Source organism: Cyanistes caeruleus, chromosome 7 (genome assembly GCF_971803275.1).
Source record: "Cyanistes caeruleus chromosome 7, bCyaCae1.hap1.1, whole genome shotgun sequence".
Classification (NCBI taxonomy): domain Eukaryota; kingdom Metazoa; phylum Chordata; class Aves; order Passeriformes; family Paridae; genus Cyanistes; species Cyanistes caeruleus.
In genome coordinates, this window is record NC_141707.1 from 5,097,661 (window position 1) to 5,112,092 (window position 14,432).

General features: G+C 52.4%; 2 protein-coding genes across 2 annotated transcripts; both read right to left on the reverse strand.

Annotated features, from left to right (window-relative positions):
* Positions 1-5,314: 5,314 nt before the first annotated feature.
* Positions 5,315-7,871, reverse strand: LOC147652120 (maestro heat-like repeat-containing protein family member 6). The gene is made up of 7 exons (XM_086897349.1): positions 7,734-7,871; positions 7,325-7,501; positions 7,037-7,192; positions 6,784-6,885; positions 6,355-6,457; positions 6,014-6,074; positions 5,315-5,702 (listed from the first exon to the last, which is right to left on the reverse strand). The coding sequence occupies exons 1-6, from the start codon at positions 7,734-7,736 to the stop codon at positions 6,016-6,018; spliced, it is 600 nt and encodes a 199-aa protein (XP_086753475.1). The 5' UTR covers positions 7,737-7,871; the 3' UTR covers positions 5,315-5,702; positions 6,014-6,015.
* LOC147652121 (maestro heat-like repeat-containing protein family member 1) lies at positions 7,737-12,509 on the reverse strand. Its single transcript, XM_086898014.1, has 10 exons — positions 10,635-12,509; positions 10,243-10,307; positions 9,973-10,125; positions 9,695-9,802; positions 9,470-9,618; positions 9,065-9,212; positions 8,671-8,858; positions 8,451-8,588; positions 8,044-8,158; positions 7,737-7,871 (listed from the first exon to the last, which is right to left on the reverse strand). The coding sequence occupies exons 1-10, from the start codon at positions 10,750-10,752 to the stop codon at positions 7,737-7,739; spliced, it is 1,317 nt and encodes a 438-aa protein (XP_086754140.1). The 5' UTR covers positions 10,753-12,509.
* Positions 12,510-14,432: the final 1,923 nt, after the last annotated feature.

A 14,432-nucleotide genomic window follows, 5' to 3' on the forward strand; every position in this document is an offset into this window, starting at 1 on the left:
ATTGTTTTCCCAATTTATACTTCAAAGGTTTACAAAAATATGCTTTTTCAGATTGACCAGTTGTCCCCCTTACCATCACATAATCTTTTGTTACAAGTGTTAGGGTTCAGGAACACACATAATCACAGAATGATTATATGAAGGTGATTTATTGAAGAGCTCTGGGTGTCAGGGGTACACATACCCAAATCTGACCCATCTTGGTTTTGAAATTAACATGTTTTATACTCTATCGTTATATAACTTACATATTAATTATTAAACTTCCATTGTTCTATTGTATGCATTGTTTTTACCCAAGCAAGGATTACTCATGATGACCCCCAGCCCCCTAACATTGTTTCTCATGTTCTTTAAACAATAATAATTTCTAATCACATCTAACAATTGTATCATTTATCATATATTGATTACACTGGTGCAGTTTGACATGATCTTTAGCAAGCACAAGGCCTAACATTTCCCAGGGCCTACTTTTCCCGAGGCTTGCAAAGCCTAACTTTCTTTATAAGTCCCTGAATTTTCTAAGATTTTAAAACCTTTTACTATCACAGGTATTAGAGCCTTATTCAACACTGAAAATGTTGCTCCTGTATCTCTTAGAAATCCCACTTCTTTTTCTTTATTCCCTCAATTGGGAGCTATAACCAGAGGGTCCCCTAGGGTAGGGCACTCTGGTCCTCTTCAGTCTTCTTTTACATGAGCAACCTCCCCCTTTCCTTTCCCATCATTTCTCCTCTGTTCATCACTTTTTCTTACTTCTGGGCACTGATTTTTGCAGTGTCCAGATTTCTTGCAAAATGCACATTGATCCCTTCCCAGTTGGGGTGGTCCTCTGTCATGGTTTTAAAACAGTAACTAAAAAATTACTTATTTCTTGCTGTGAGATATGGATTAGAGCAAGAGCAAAACAGGCTTAAAACTTTAAAAGGAATAAAGAAAGTTTATTAACAAACTACAAGAATAAGAACACCAGAATAAAATTCCAGAAAACCCTTTTTATCCCCTGCTACCCACCATTCTTTTGTTCACATGACAACATTGAAACAAAAACTTTGGAACTTTGGTGTTTAAAACAGTCCCAATTCCTGCTAGAGTCTTTTCATTAGTCTTTGTAGAGAAACAGAAGTCTTCTTCTGCTAATCTATGGAGTTTCCCACAAGAAGCTATTTCTGTTATAGCTTTCTATTTTTCTGATGCCGGCTGCTCAGAAATCTTGTCAACAGTTCACTCCTCCCATTTCACATCACTCTGATGTGTGTATGGGCCATGAGTCTAGGGATGTCATTTTAAGGATGTGTTATTCAAAGGCTAAAGTCTTCTTCATCTCTCTCTGTGAGCTTTCCTGGAAACAGTTTTCTCATTGTCTCTCAAGGCCTCAAATCTTCAACTATTACTCTATCTCACTCTGTTCCAGCACCTCGCTGTATCACAATTACTCCACCTTTTGCTCAAAATCCAAACTTTGAACACTCTATTCCTCCCTATATACTCTGTCATGAATTAAAGGAGTTTTTTCAAGACCCTATTGTCCATCTCCATAGCTTTAACAGAAAAATATTTCAGCTAATAAAGCATCTCCTTATTCTCTACCTTTTCTGAAGCTTAATTCTTTTCTTTACTGTCTCTGATAGTATATAAAGTCTATTTACATGTTGATTACTCTCCTTTTCTCTCTCTGGATAAAAGGATTAATCTGCAAGTCTCATCTGGGTAATGAAAGGGTTAAAATCTTGCCCAGGCTTTGTAGATGGTTCTGTGATCTCTGACCGAGCAGGAGCTGGAGTTGTCTGCAATGGAAGATTCTTCATGGCTGCTCTGGAGAGTGTGGTCACTGTCTCAGCTTGCTGCAGGTCCAGAGCTTTTTTTCTTTTTTACTTGGCAGTCTCTGGTGAATTCAGTCACAGCAAAAACTGCAGCCGAGCCAGGGACCAGCCTGGCCCGGCCAGAGCCCGGGGCAAACCCCGCAGGCCCCATCTCCCGGCCGGGAGCCGCGGCAGGCCCAGCCCGGCCCCTGCCCGGGCTGCATGGTCTGGGCAGGGAACGGGAGGCCAGCTGGAGCTCTGGTACCTTTCACAGCCAGGAAACAAAGACAACAAGAGAGCTCTGGCTTTACATCTTAAGGGGATGTTCACAGGTTGACTTAACTTTTTAATGGTCAAAACTGCAGTCAATCCTTAGAAATGACTGATAATTGGTCAGGAGAAAAGACTCCCATCAGCCACCAGCAGTTTCAACTTCCTTAGCTCCCAAAGCTATCTTAAAGGTAAAGCCACCCCATGACCTCCGCATTTTGGTGGACCTTGCTTATGTTTTTCTTTCTCCCCCTCCTTCACTAATGCCACCAATTTTCTCATCCCCTGTTTATATCCTTCTTCTCAATTGCTAAAGACCCTCCAGGCTTCATCCACCAGGGTTTCCAGATTCTGGCTCTCTGGGACTCTGATCTTCTGGAGCTTCCTCCTGATATCTTCTGTGGATTGTAGTAAAAACAAATTTATTAGCTACTGCATTCCTTCACTCCATCCTGGGTCCAGGCTGGTATGTTTCCACATTGCATCGCGCAGTTGATCTAAAAATTCAGAAGGTGTTTGAGAAGGACTTTGTTTAATAGCATATAGAGCTGATTAATTGATAGTTCTGGGAATTGCTCTTTCCAGCCCTTTTACTGTTAATTTCTGATATCTTTGCAACTGTCTTAGTCCCCCTTGTTCATTGGGATTCCAGCCAGGATCTTGAAGGGGAAATACATCCTTAACATCCTCCTGTGTTGTCCTACAATCATCCTCAGCTTGGTCTTTAGCTACCTTTAAAACCATCCAGTCTATATAGTGGCCACCATTGTGTACAGAACTTAACAAGCTCCCTCTTGCTTTCTGCATCACATATCCCACTAGTTCTTTCCAATGTGTTAAAAGCCATCCCAAAGGACTACTCCTAGGAATTCCTTTACTCTCATTTGCTCCCATCCTGGAAGTTCTTTTTCTCACAATGTTTCTTTATCCCAACTTTGGAGTTTCACTTCGTAATATTCAGGTACCCAATTATCTTGGGCACACTCAACCCTAAGAATGTCAATTAGTTTCTTTAGGGTCCCCAAAATTCCATTCTCTAATAACTCAAATATCTCACTGCTGCCATGGCTTACTTTACCAGTTCCTAGTAAGATTTTTATCGCTATCTGGGTGGCTTTATTTTCTTTATTCTCTTTTGTGTTACAAAGGAAACAGAGTCCCCACTTGGGGATCCTCCACCTAAATACCTTTCAGAGCCAAGGCTCTTGACAGACTACACAGCAAAACACAATCCAAGGGTTACAATCACAACCTTTCTTTGAAAAGAGAAATTCTTTCTCCATGGCTCTCCAAGGCCCCTGATTCCTAGGCATGTAAGCTTAATTAAGAAACGGTAACAGTCAGCAGTTTAACTCCTGTCACTAGATGGTGGCATCTCCTCAAAAATGCTTATCACAACCCAACCACGGGGAGACGGGGAGATTTTATTAAAGGGGTTTCATACAATCAAACACACACCCCAATCACCCTGTCCTTCTCTAGCTGCTTGCAGTCGCCCAGAGCGAATCCACAGATTGGGATTCCCCACTCGCCCTGTGCTGATAGCACGTCTCAAACACGCACTTCCTCTGGCCTTTCAGGGCACGCACACACACGCAATTTATGTCTCATGCTACGCACATTACTGGCTCTGCCACTCAAGCCTCTCCTGGTTCCAAGCCTCTCCCATTTCAGAATGTTACAAATGAAATTCAGCCTCATTTTATCAATAGGGATTTTATTGAAAAATTTGTAAAATCGAATTATGGAAACAACCACAATCACTGTCAGCGTCGAACCCGGGATCGGCAATGGGTGAACTCTGAATCAGCCTCTGCCACACTGATTCCCACAAGTTCACAACTTGTCTTTGGGAGAGCGGTGTTTTATACAGGTTTTTTCAGCTTGAGGCTATGCAGTTTCAGTTTCTTTCTTTTTCTTGTGTTGTTACATATTCCTATTTCTGCTGCTGGACTGCTGATGAGTTTTCTGAGAAGGAGATGATGTTTGAGTGGTTTTTCAGGAAGAAGGCTTTGAGATGTAGAATCGTGGTGAGCTTTTTTTTTAGTCTGTGTAGTTTTTTTTGGGAAACCGACACAGAGATGTATGGTCCTGGAGAATCACATCAGGTCGGTATCAGGCGTTAATCACCAGGTCCTTAGAGCACTTATTTTGCTTGGGCTGGCCCAGCTCTTCTCATTATCTCTTATGATAAGATAAGTATTATCTTAATTTCTGGGTCATTCTCTTGCAAATTCCTGGATTTCCAGCAGCTGCTTTTGCAATCTTAAGTTGCTTGTGGTTTTTGTTTTACATAAAACATGCTTTTATTCTTGATTTTCTATGTGTACAATAAAACACAAATTATCCCAACATATATTACACAACCATACGCTCCACTGCCCAAACCCTGTCCCTCTTCTCTTACCCACACTCAAACATGTGTCCATTTTTCACTCACACGTGCTCCAAACACCATGGGTTTTTGTGCTCTGGGCATCCCATCCTCATTGCCAAGAACATCATGGGTGCTGGAAGATGCCCGTGCACAAAATTGCAAAGCAACTCTTATTTTATTAGTTGCTGTTGCAAATAATACTTACCAACCCCTGGATTGCGGAAAAGCCACTGGGCAGCGGCAGGAGATGGAGCATGGTGTTCCAATGGGAGGGGCAGGCAGGCCATGCACCTTCAGGACATGCCCTGCATCAAAAGGCGTGCATTTTGTCCTTCTTGCCTCTCCTCTGCAGAACCAAGCCTCCTATCTTCTCCCCTGGAGTGGAATTTTCCCAGTCACCATGTCATCTCACCCTTGGCCAGTACATGAGGTAAGGTCACCATGCCAATAACAGCCTCATTATTACTGTTCCTCTTTCACAGGTTAACTTCCCATCAATTGATCAATCCATTGTTCCTCTTAAGGGTCAAATTCCCAGCAGTTAACCCATAAGGTTTCCTTCAAAGTCTGTTCTTCGCCATCATGTTGACGTGCACAACAGAGGACAGAACACGGCAGGGCCTTAGACACAACTTTGGTCCCTGACACACCCAGGCTCCTTGTCCCACTACTGGCCTTCAGTAACACCTTGAACTCCACAATGCTGTGGAGCCGGGCCTTCAGCACAGGGACCTTTCCAGCCTGATCTGCGCTCCTTCCTCTGCGTCTCTGCACAAAACACGGTGCAGGAGAGAACGGCAGGAGGGGCCTGTGTGTCACAGTGCTCTGGATTTGTGTCCCTTCAACTCCAGACAGATGCAGGTTAAGTGAAAAAGGCAAACTGTTTATTAATGCAAGGTGAAGCAAAGGGATGAGCTGGAAAGGGAAAGAAGGGGATGGGCATGGACTGAGGGCTGGAGGTAAGGAGCTGTCAAAAGGGAGGAAGAATAGAGGGAAAAAAGGGGATGGGCACAGTCTGAGGGCTGGAGGGAGCTATCTACAGGCTGGGAGAGGGCTGAAGCCCCGTGAAAATCCCACAGGCTCAGCTGTGCCAGTTGTCAGCTGTGCCTGGATCTCCAGTGGCACTGGGAGGTGGTGTCCTCTTCAGTGTCTCCTGCTGCTGTTCTTGGGACACTTGTTCACTGGCAAACTAAGCTTGGATATTCAGATTCCTGTGGGATGGAGTGGTGTCTTTGTCGGGGCTTCAGTGGCTGGAAGAGAGAGGACAAGAGGCACGGTCAGGGCATGCATCTGCAGGGATCCTAGGAGACATTCCTGCCAAGGACATTCCACCTGGCTCTTGCAATGGCCACAAGAGAGAACTAGACAAAAGGATCAGCCAGAAGGTGCTGGCCACAACTCCCACCCCTGTCCCTGAAATCTCTCTGCTCTCTGCCCACACTGCCCTCAACCAGACAGGGAACGAAGCACTCTGCAGCTGGGCCAGGGATTGCAGCTCCCATCCCAGGCATTGCAACTGCTCCCTGCGAGCCCCCAGTGCCAGCCCGCTGCTCTCACTCACCCTCACTGAGGGTCTGCAGCTCTTCCTTGTGCGCCCTTGTTCATGAACATCCTGGCCATCCCTGGGAACATAAAGCCTGTCAGGGCCCCGGCATCACAGCTCCCTGCTAGCGGCGCTGCCAGCCCTGGGGCCACACGGCCTCCCGCCCCGGCAGGGCTCAGCCCCAGCCCTTGCCGCATCCTGACTCAGCCCAAGGGCACGGCTGCCAGAGGCCGGCAGCAGCCCCGAGGGCAGCCGGGGCTCCAGGGCGCCGGGCCCGGGTGCCGCTGCCGGGACAGCAGCAGCCGGGGCCGGGGCCGAGCTGCGGCGGGGCCGGGAGCCAGCCCGGGCTCGTGGCTCACCGATGAAGCTGACGGCCGCCTCTCGCAGGGACTCCTGTGGGCTGTCCAGGTATGGCAGAGCCCGGCTCAGGTGCTCGGCCGCTCGGCTCTCGTCTTGTGCCAGCTGCAGAGAGCGGCAGGAGGGAAGGGTCGGTGCGGGCTCTGCCTCTCGGCCGGGCGCTGCCTGCGGCCAGCCCCGGCCTCCCGTGCCCGCCCAGCCCTGAGGCACCGGGCAGCAGCCCCACTGGGCTGGGGCTCCATCGGCACCCGGCTCAGGGCCACAGGAGCCTGGAGAGGAACCCGTGTGTCCCAGGGAAGGGAGCAGCGTGTGAGGCACAGGCTGGCTCCCATGGGTGCAGCACTGGGCCACAGCTGCCAGCCCCACACACTGAGCCCCGGGGACAGGGAGCTTCTCCAGGCTGAGGCTGGGGTTTCCAGGCCGTCCTTTACCACACATTCGGTGATCTTCGACAGATCCTCTGTTGGCAGCACACACAGGAGCTCTGTGTTCTTTAAGAAGGTGGCAGCACAGTGCAGCGTTTCCCGGGAGGCCTGGAGAGATGCAGAGATGCCATTGCTGCCCAGGGCACAGGAGTTGCATCCCTGTGCCAAGGCCAGGAGGAGGCCGCAGCCTGGGAGGCAGCAGGGCAGGAGGCAGCCCAGCCGCCTCCCAGTGGTCCACCAGCATCACACAAAAGCTCACATCAGCCACGCGCTGGTTGTCGTCGTGGCAGTGCAAAATGAGCGGGAGCAGGCTCTGCTTCACAATTCCCTCCATTGCATTTTTTCCCTCTTCCAGTACCAGGTTCATCGTATTGCGGAAGAGGTGAATGGAGAGCACCTGCACGTGGCTTTTGTCCTGGAGGAAGGAAGGAGGAAAAGATCTCAGCGCCACCTTCTCCAGCCCATCTGGGCAAAGGCCTGAAAATCCACAGGCCCAAAGTTTGTGTGGGCAGTAGCCAGTGCCCGTGGCCGGGGCACAGAGCCTTACATGGTCAAAGAGGAGCACAAGTGGCTCAGCAAGCTTGGGGGCAGCAGTCCTTGATAAATGAAGACTTCTTCTCTTCAGCACATTTGTGAGCACAGACAGAGACATGCCGACCACTTCCCCGTCTGCGTCACTCAGCAGCTGCAGGAAGCTTTGACACAGGCGGCGTATAGGTGTGGCCTGTGTGGAACACAAGGCTGTGCTGGGAAGCCCTGAACGGCTGCAGCGCCAAGACCGCCCTGGCACTGCAACCCCACCCTGCTGCTGCCGGGCCCAGAGGCCAAAGGCCTGTCCCAAAGCACTGAGGCAGGTGAGGCAGGAGGGCTGGGAGCAGCTGCCTCAGCTCCTGAAGCCCAGCCAGCCCAAGGGGCTGCTTTGCCCAGCACAGCTTCAGCCGCTGCCCCGTTCTCACCATCTAGGGTTCCTGGCTGAGCACCACGAGGCCTCTGAGCGCCAGGCGACGCCTCTGCCTGCACTCGCTCTGCAGGTGCTTTGATGTGATCTCAAGGACACAGTACCCACAGTCACTCAAGTTCAGGCAATCCAGGACCTGAAAGGCACAGGGCAGTGACAGAGGAGCCGGCTGGCAGGAGCCTGGAACTGCACAGGGCTGGGCCCAGGCAGCAGCACAGGGCGCGGGCACCGTCCCAGGCAGCTGTGGCTATGCAAGGGGACAGGGCTGGCAGGCAGCTCAGCGAGGTAGTGCTGGCCATGGGGCTCACCTCCACAAGGAATGCCAGGGAGGACAGATCCCAAGGTGCCTCCTCCCTGATGAGCCTCCGGACAAATTGGTGTGCCACATGGTAACACAAGGGCGTCAAGTCACGGCGCATCACCCTGGAAGGGGGGAAATGGCACCAAGACACAGAGGTGGGGGGTGGGGGGAGGCCAAACCTCTCCCAGGGATGACTCATGGAGATCTGGCCTTTCCCCAGCATCCCTGGGGGGACCATGGGTGCTTTGGGACCATGGGGCTCCTTCTGGGCTAACCCTCCTCTCAGACTTCTCTAGTCTGCTCAGCCATCCCTCAATGGCAAAGCCCTCTGGCCAGGACCACAGGGACTGTGGTAGGGCACCCTGGGGGGCACAGGGCACACATTTCAGAGGCAGTGGCGAGAAGGGGTCTCACCTGGCCAACAGACCCACGGCATAGTGCTGGGTGTCAGCATGGAGCAGCGTTTCCCAGCCACACTTGCGCTCCATGGCCATCAACTCGTTGTCATAGTGCAGAAAGCAGAGCAGAGCCTTCGTGGCCTGCACTGCAAAGCTGTGTGCAGAGCAAAGGCCAGGTCACATTGGGTGCACTGGTGTCAGCCACAAGGGCATGGGAAGGACAGGAGGACTGGCACCTGTTGGGTTTTCCGGGAAGGCGGTGTTGCTCCTGGCATTCTCTCCAGAAGTTATCAACTTCTGCTGGCATCAGCTGTGTGGTGGTGAAAACGTGCAACAGCAGAGCCGCAAAGAGAGAGTCGGAATAATGCATCATGGCCTCATGGCTCTGAGGCACTTGCATAATCACCCAGAGCACCAGAGTTGCCTGCAAAAGAATCACACCAAGACAGCGCTCAGTGCTAAGGCGTCCATGGGGCAGGGCCCGAGGGGAGATGCACGGGGAGCAGCGGGCCCGGTGCCCCCTGAGCCTGCCCCTAGCCCAGGTTTCAGCCCAGCCTGAGGCAAGGAGAGGATGAAGAGCTGCTGGAGAAGCAACCTAGGGGACAGGCAAGGCCAGTTCCAGAAACTCACAGCCAGAGCAAAAACGTCCTTGTTGTCCTCATCAGAGGTGCAGATGCTGCAAAGGGGCCAGTTCTCCATCACATGGAGCAGAGTTGGCAGCACCTTCTCCATTGCTGGTCCTGATGAGGCTATGGCTTGCCACATTATGGCAGCAGCTCTGTGGGATCAGAGCTCTGTGTCAGGGGTGTCTCAGTCACAGAGCCATGCCCTGTGTAGCTGTGGGGTCCCAGGTGACAGAGCCCCAGTGCCCTGAGGGGCAGGGAGGGAGCACTGGCAGCAGCCTCAGGAAACAGAGGGGCCCGAGGCTCCTGGGCCTCTCTGCCTGTTGGGCAGAGCCCATTGGACCGGCTGTGCAGGGTGATGGGCCCTAAAGGCCGCTGAGCCCTGAGCTCTCAAGGCACGTGGGCCCCATACCTGTCACACGATGGGGCACAGCGCAGGAGGGTCAGCACCACATCGTCCGGGTGTTCTTCAGCCAGCTTCACCATGTTAGTTGGCAGCCTGGCATCCACCGTAACGGAGCACATTAGATGCTGGTGGATGCTCCGTACAATAGCTGGCACCTAGAGTAGGAATGGGGAAGACTTGGAGTGCTGTCCAAGGCAGCAACTTCCCCAGCTTCTCCCAAGAAGTGCTTACCGTCCCATCACACTCTGCTGGCCTCAAAGGCTGAGGGGGCCCTGTGGATGTGGCTTGAAGGGGCACAGGATCCTGGGAGACCGCCAGTTCCGGCCCCTGGCTGGCTACCTGCTGGTCAGAAGGAACAGTCCCCTTTCCAAAAAATCCATATTAGGTGCATGACTCATGGTGGGAGGGGGCACAGTGTCAGTATTTGTGATGCCCTGAGTCTCTCTGGGGTTTGGAATGGCCATGTCCTCAATCAGTACCACATCAGAGTTTGCCCTGTCATCACTCACCACAGCGTCCGAGTCTTGTGAGGGCGCAGCTGAATCTGGGCTGACATCAGGCTCTGCCTGGAGCTCCTCCAGCCCAGAGTCAGGCTCAGCTGTGCCCTCAGTTCCTAGCGGGCTGATCTTTCTATGCCGACTTGGCAGGAACTGGCGGAACCTCTGTGCAGAATGAAGAAAGGACAGGGAAGAGAGGCATGTTCCATGGAGTGCTGCAAGTGCAGAGCTGGGCCGAGCAGTGACAGCAGGCCCAGCCCAGGTGGGGATGGCTGCAGGTACCTTCAGCGTTTTGCGGAAGCGGCCCTGGGCAGGCTCCTGCTCTTGTCTCTTGTCCATGGCTGCATCTGGAAAAGAGCAGCCAGAGCTGAGGGACTGCGGGAGAGGCCGGAGAACACAGCCCAGCCTTGCACTCCCCAGGCAGGGACAGCCCTGGGGTGGCTCAGGGGATGGAGCACGGTCACTGGCGGGAGTCAGCCCCAGCCCTTCTTCTGTCCTGTCCTTGGGCATGTCCACATGGGATGGGATGGGATGGGATGGGATGGGATGGGATGGGATGGGATGGGATGGGATGGGATGGGATGGGATGGGATGGGATGGGATGGGATGGGGTGGGGTGGTGCAGGGCCCAGCTGGCTGCAGCTTCAGCCCTGCGGCCCAGCTCTGCCACTCACCATCCTGCCCTTGCTGGAACTGCTCCGGCTCTTCAGGGTGTTCTGCTGGGGCAGCTCCACGGTCTGTGCTTCTATTCCGTCGGAACACCCTGAATAGCCTGAAGAATCTGCCCGCCATGACAAAATCGGGCCTTGGGAGCACCTTCTAAACAGATGTTATCGGGAAGCTCCGGCTCACCAATTCCCACAGTCTGCTCACAATGTGAGCTGTAGGAATTACGCCTTGGAAAAGCTCCGGGTCAGGCACTAATGAGTGGGCTGTGTGGGGGCTCCTCACAGCACCGCTCTGGCGTGTCCTGTCCCGTCGCATGCACCAGGCATACTGGTGTGGTCTTGTAACCGCCAGCTCTTGTCCATTCCACCGTTCCATTCCACGGTTACCAGGCTGCACCGTGTCACTAACGGCCCTTGCACACCCTGCCACCTTCCTGGTTCTGCCCCATCCCCCCAGCGTGGCCTACGTTGGAAGGAGTCCCTTGCCCAAAGTGTCTAAGACAGGATCTTTAGGAACACCTCAAACCATCAGCAAACACTGCCCTGCTCTGCAGGCTCAGGGCAGCAGAAGGAGCCCCCAGGGCTGCCGACGCAGGCGCAGCAGGAAGGGCACGGGGCCTTGCACAGAATCTGTACAGGGGCCTGGCAGCACTGAAATCAGCAGGTGTGGCAGAGTCCCCACCGAGGCAGACCTGCCACCCCAGCCGAGCCCTGGCAGTGCTGGTGCCCTTCTCCTGCCCCAGAGACCTGTGCCCCTGGGGGGTTTCTGTGCCAGAGGGCCAAAGCCAAAGCCCACGTGCATTGGGGGCTGGGCTCCTTCCTGTAGGGGTCTTGGCAGGAGCTCCTGGAGCTATTGCTGGCCACTCTTGCTATCTGTCAGATGATGTTGCTCCTTCCTGGAATGATGTTTTTCATGGAAGGGGTTTGCAGTAGCACAAATGTTCAAGGCCCCAGTTGCTGCGTGTCTGTCTGTGTTACAGCTGATGCAAGTCAAACATTTCCTCCAGACATAGAATCCTGCTTGAGCAGTCACAGAGCTACATCTATTTTTACATTATGTTTGTAATTTTAATTTTTTTTAAGTTTTCCAGAGCCTGCTGACTGTTTTCAAGGTTTTCTCTCTATCCCCAGTGCACATTCTCCAGAAATTGTGCTCTCACATCCTTTTGCATTTATTAAAGTTACCTGCAGTGACCAGTCAATCAAAGCCCTGGGAAAACTTTAAACTTCAGGGTGAACCCAGACAAAATATTTATCTCCCACAACTGAAGCCATGAATTGCCAAGTACTGTCCCCAGTACACCTGTAGGTGTGCTGATGCCATTTCAAAGGGGTTGCCAATGAAAACAAATTTTAATATTTTTGTAGTTTCCACATTGGAATTAAAATCCCTGACTTGAAAAATCATATGTCAAAATTTTTAGGACTCTTACAAACCAAAGCTGTCATTTTCACCCTGCATTTTAGAGTCTCTGAACAGTCACACAAGGTTTTAGTTCTACACTAGTTTAGACACTACAGAAAAAGTCCTTGGTGTTCGGCTATAACTTTACATCAGCATATATTCCTGATGATTATTTTAGGCAGGAGCAGCAAACTCAAGAATGAGCCAAACAGGCTGTTCCTGTGTTCTCATGTCCTGAGTCTCTCTCTCTCCGTGTCACGATGGCACCAAGGCCGCTGCCTTGGGACACCGGAGTGTGGAAGGCGAGCCCGCCCTCAAGCACGGCCATCCAAGTCAGTCACGGGCACAGGCTGCAGCTGAAGCTGCCAAGCGTTGCTGTGAGGCTGGCAAGTCAAGAGAAAGCCATTGTGGCCAATTCTGCTGAGGCCTTTTGCCAAACCAAAGGCAGCTGTGCCCACAGCCTCCCCCTGTCTGGCAGCCGGCTGCTGCGGACGCCTCAGTTCGCAGGTGCCGACGCTGGGGCTGCTGCTGTTCCTGTGCACACTCTGCTGCTGTTTCTGTGGGCTCCAGAGCCGCTTGGGCAGCAGCCACTGGGCAGCCCTGCTGGAGGAGACACCGCCGCCCTCCCCATGGTGGCAGCAGCTCTGCGGGCCCCGAGCTCTGTGTCAGGGGGGCCTCGGTCACAGCAGCGTGGCCTGGGCAGCCGCGAGGGCCCGGCCTGGCCGCCAGCCCTGCCTCTGCCCACTGCCCCTTATGGCAGGCACCCAGTGGCCGTGGCCTGGCAGCACCCCCTGCCCTCCATGTCCCCAGCCAGCCCAGGCTGAGCACACCTCGGGCTGACCCCACCCTCCTGGAGGTGTACTGTCCCAGCCCCAAGGGCTTCTGCTGCAGGCCTGGCAGACATTTTGGGGAAGCGCCAGAACAGCCGGGTGTCAGGAACCAGGCGGCTGCCCGGGGGCTGCTTATGGCCTCTGACACCCAGTTCCTCAGCTCTTCCCACCACCCCGGCCCCTCAGGGGCCTCCTGTCCCCTTGGAGTCTCCTGACACCCACTCCCTCACACATCCCCCTTGTGCCTTCCCACGGCCTTGTCCCGTCAGGGCCTCCACAGCCCCTCATCCCTTCATGGCCTCCCAGCAGCCTGTTCCCTCAGGGTCTCCCCCAGCGTGGCCCGCCAGCAGCGCCGCAGCCCCACAGGAGCTCCAGAGGAGCTGCATCAAGAGGCACCTGGGAGCCCTCAGCAACCCAGCCAGCACCACACGGGCACGAGGACACAGATGGCGCTTCCTGGCTGGGACAGGGCTTGTGCCTTCAGAAGAACCACCAAAGGCCAAGGGGTTTCTGGCCATTTTCTCTGCACCACTGCACACTCTGGCAGGTTGCTGAGCACAAGCACCCTTTTCCCTCTCTTCTCCGGTATCCTGCAGACCTTGGGCAGCAAAAGAAAGCTCTTGGGAGTCTATATTTAGAACCTATCCTATATTTACATAGTAAACAAAAACAAAAATAAGGAAAGAACAATTTTGCAGAAAAATAAAATCCTGGCTGGCTCAGGTGGCCCCAGCAGACAGAGCCTCCCAGATCAGCTCTCAGCAGAGCTCCAGCAGCGCATCCAGTCAAGGCCTGAGAGATGAGACCGTGTCCTCTATGCCATGTGGAGCTGATCTTGCAGGTTTCCAAAGATGGAATATTGAGTTCTCTCTACTGCCTGGAGGATATAAAATTTTTGAATTGCCAGGCTTCTGATGGCGGGGCTGATGTTGTGTGCCATAACTTCAAGGGCTGGAAGAGAGGAACAGAGCTGTTAGCATTCAGGAACACACATAATCACGGAATGATTATATGAAGGTGCTTTATTGAAGAGCTCTGGGTGTCAGGGGTACACATACCCAAAGCTGACCCGACTTGGTTTTGAAATTAACATGTTTTATACTCTATCATTATATAACTTACATCTTAATTATTAAACTTCCATTGTTCTATTGCATGCATTGTTTTTACCCAGGCATGGATTTCTTGTGATTCTCCCCAGCCTCCTAACATTGTTCCTCTTGTTCTATAAACAGTAATTATTTCGAATCACATCTAACAATTTATCATCTACTGACTACACACGTGCACTTTGACATGATCTTTAGCCTAACATTTCCCAGGGCCTACTTTTCCCAGGGCTTGCCAAGCCTACCTTTCTTTATAAGTCCCTGAATTTTCTAAGCTTTTAAAACCTTTTACTATCACAGGTATTAGAACCTTATTCAACACTGAAAATGTTGCTCCTGTATCTCTTAGAAATCCCACTTCTTCTTCTTTATTCCCTCGACTGGGAGCTATAACCAGAGGGTCACCTGGGGTAGGGCACTCCGGTCCTCTTCAGTCTTCTTTTACATGAGCAACCTCCCC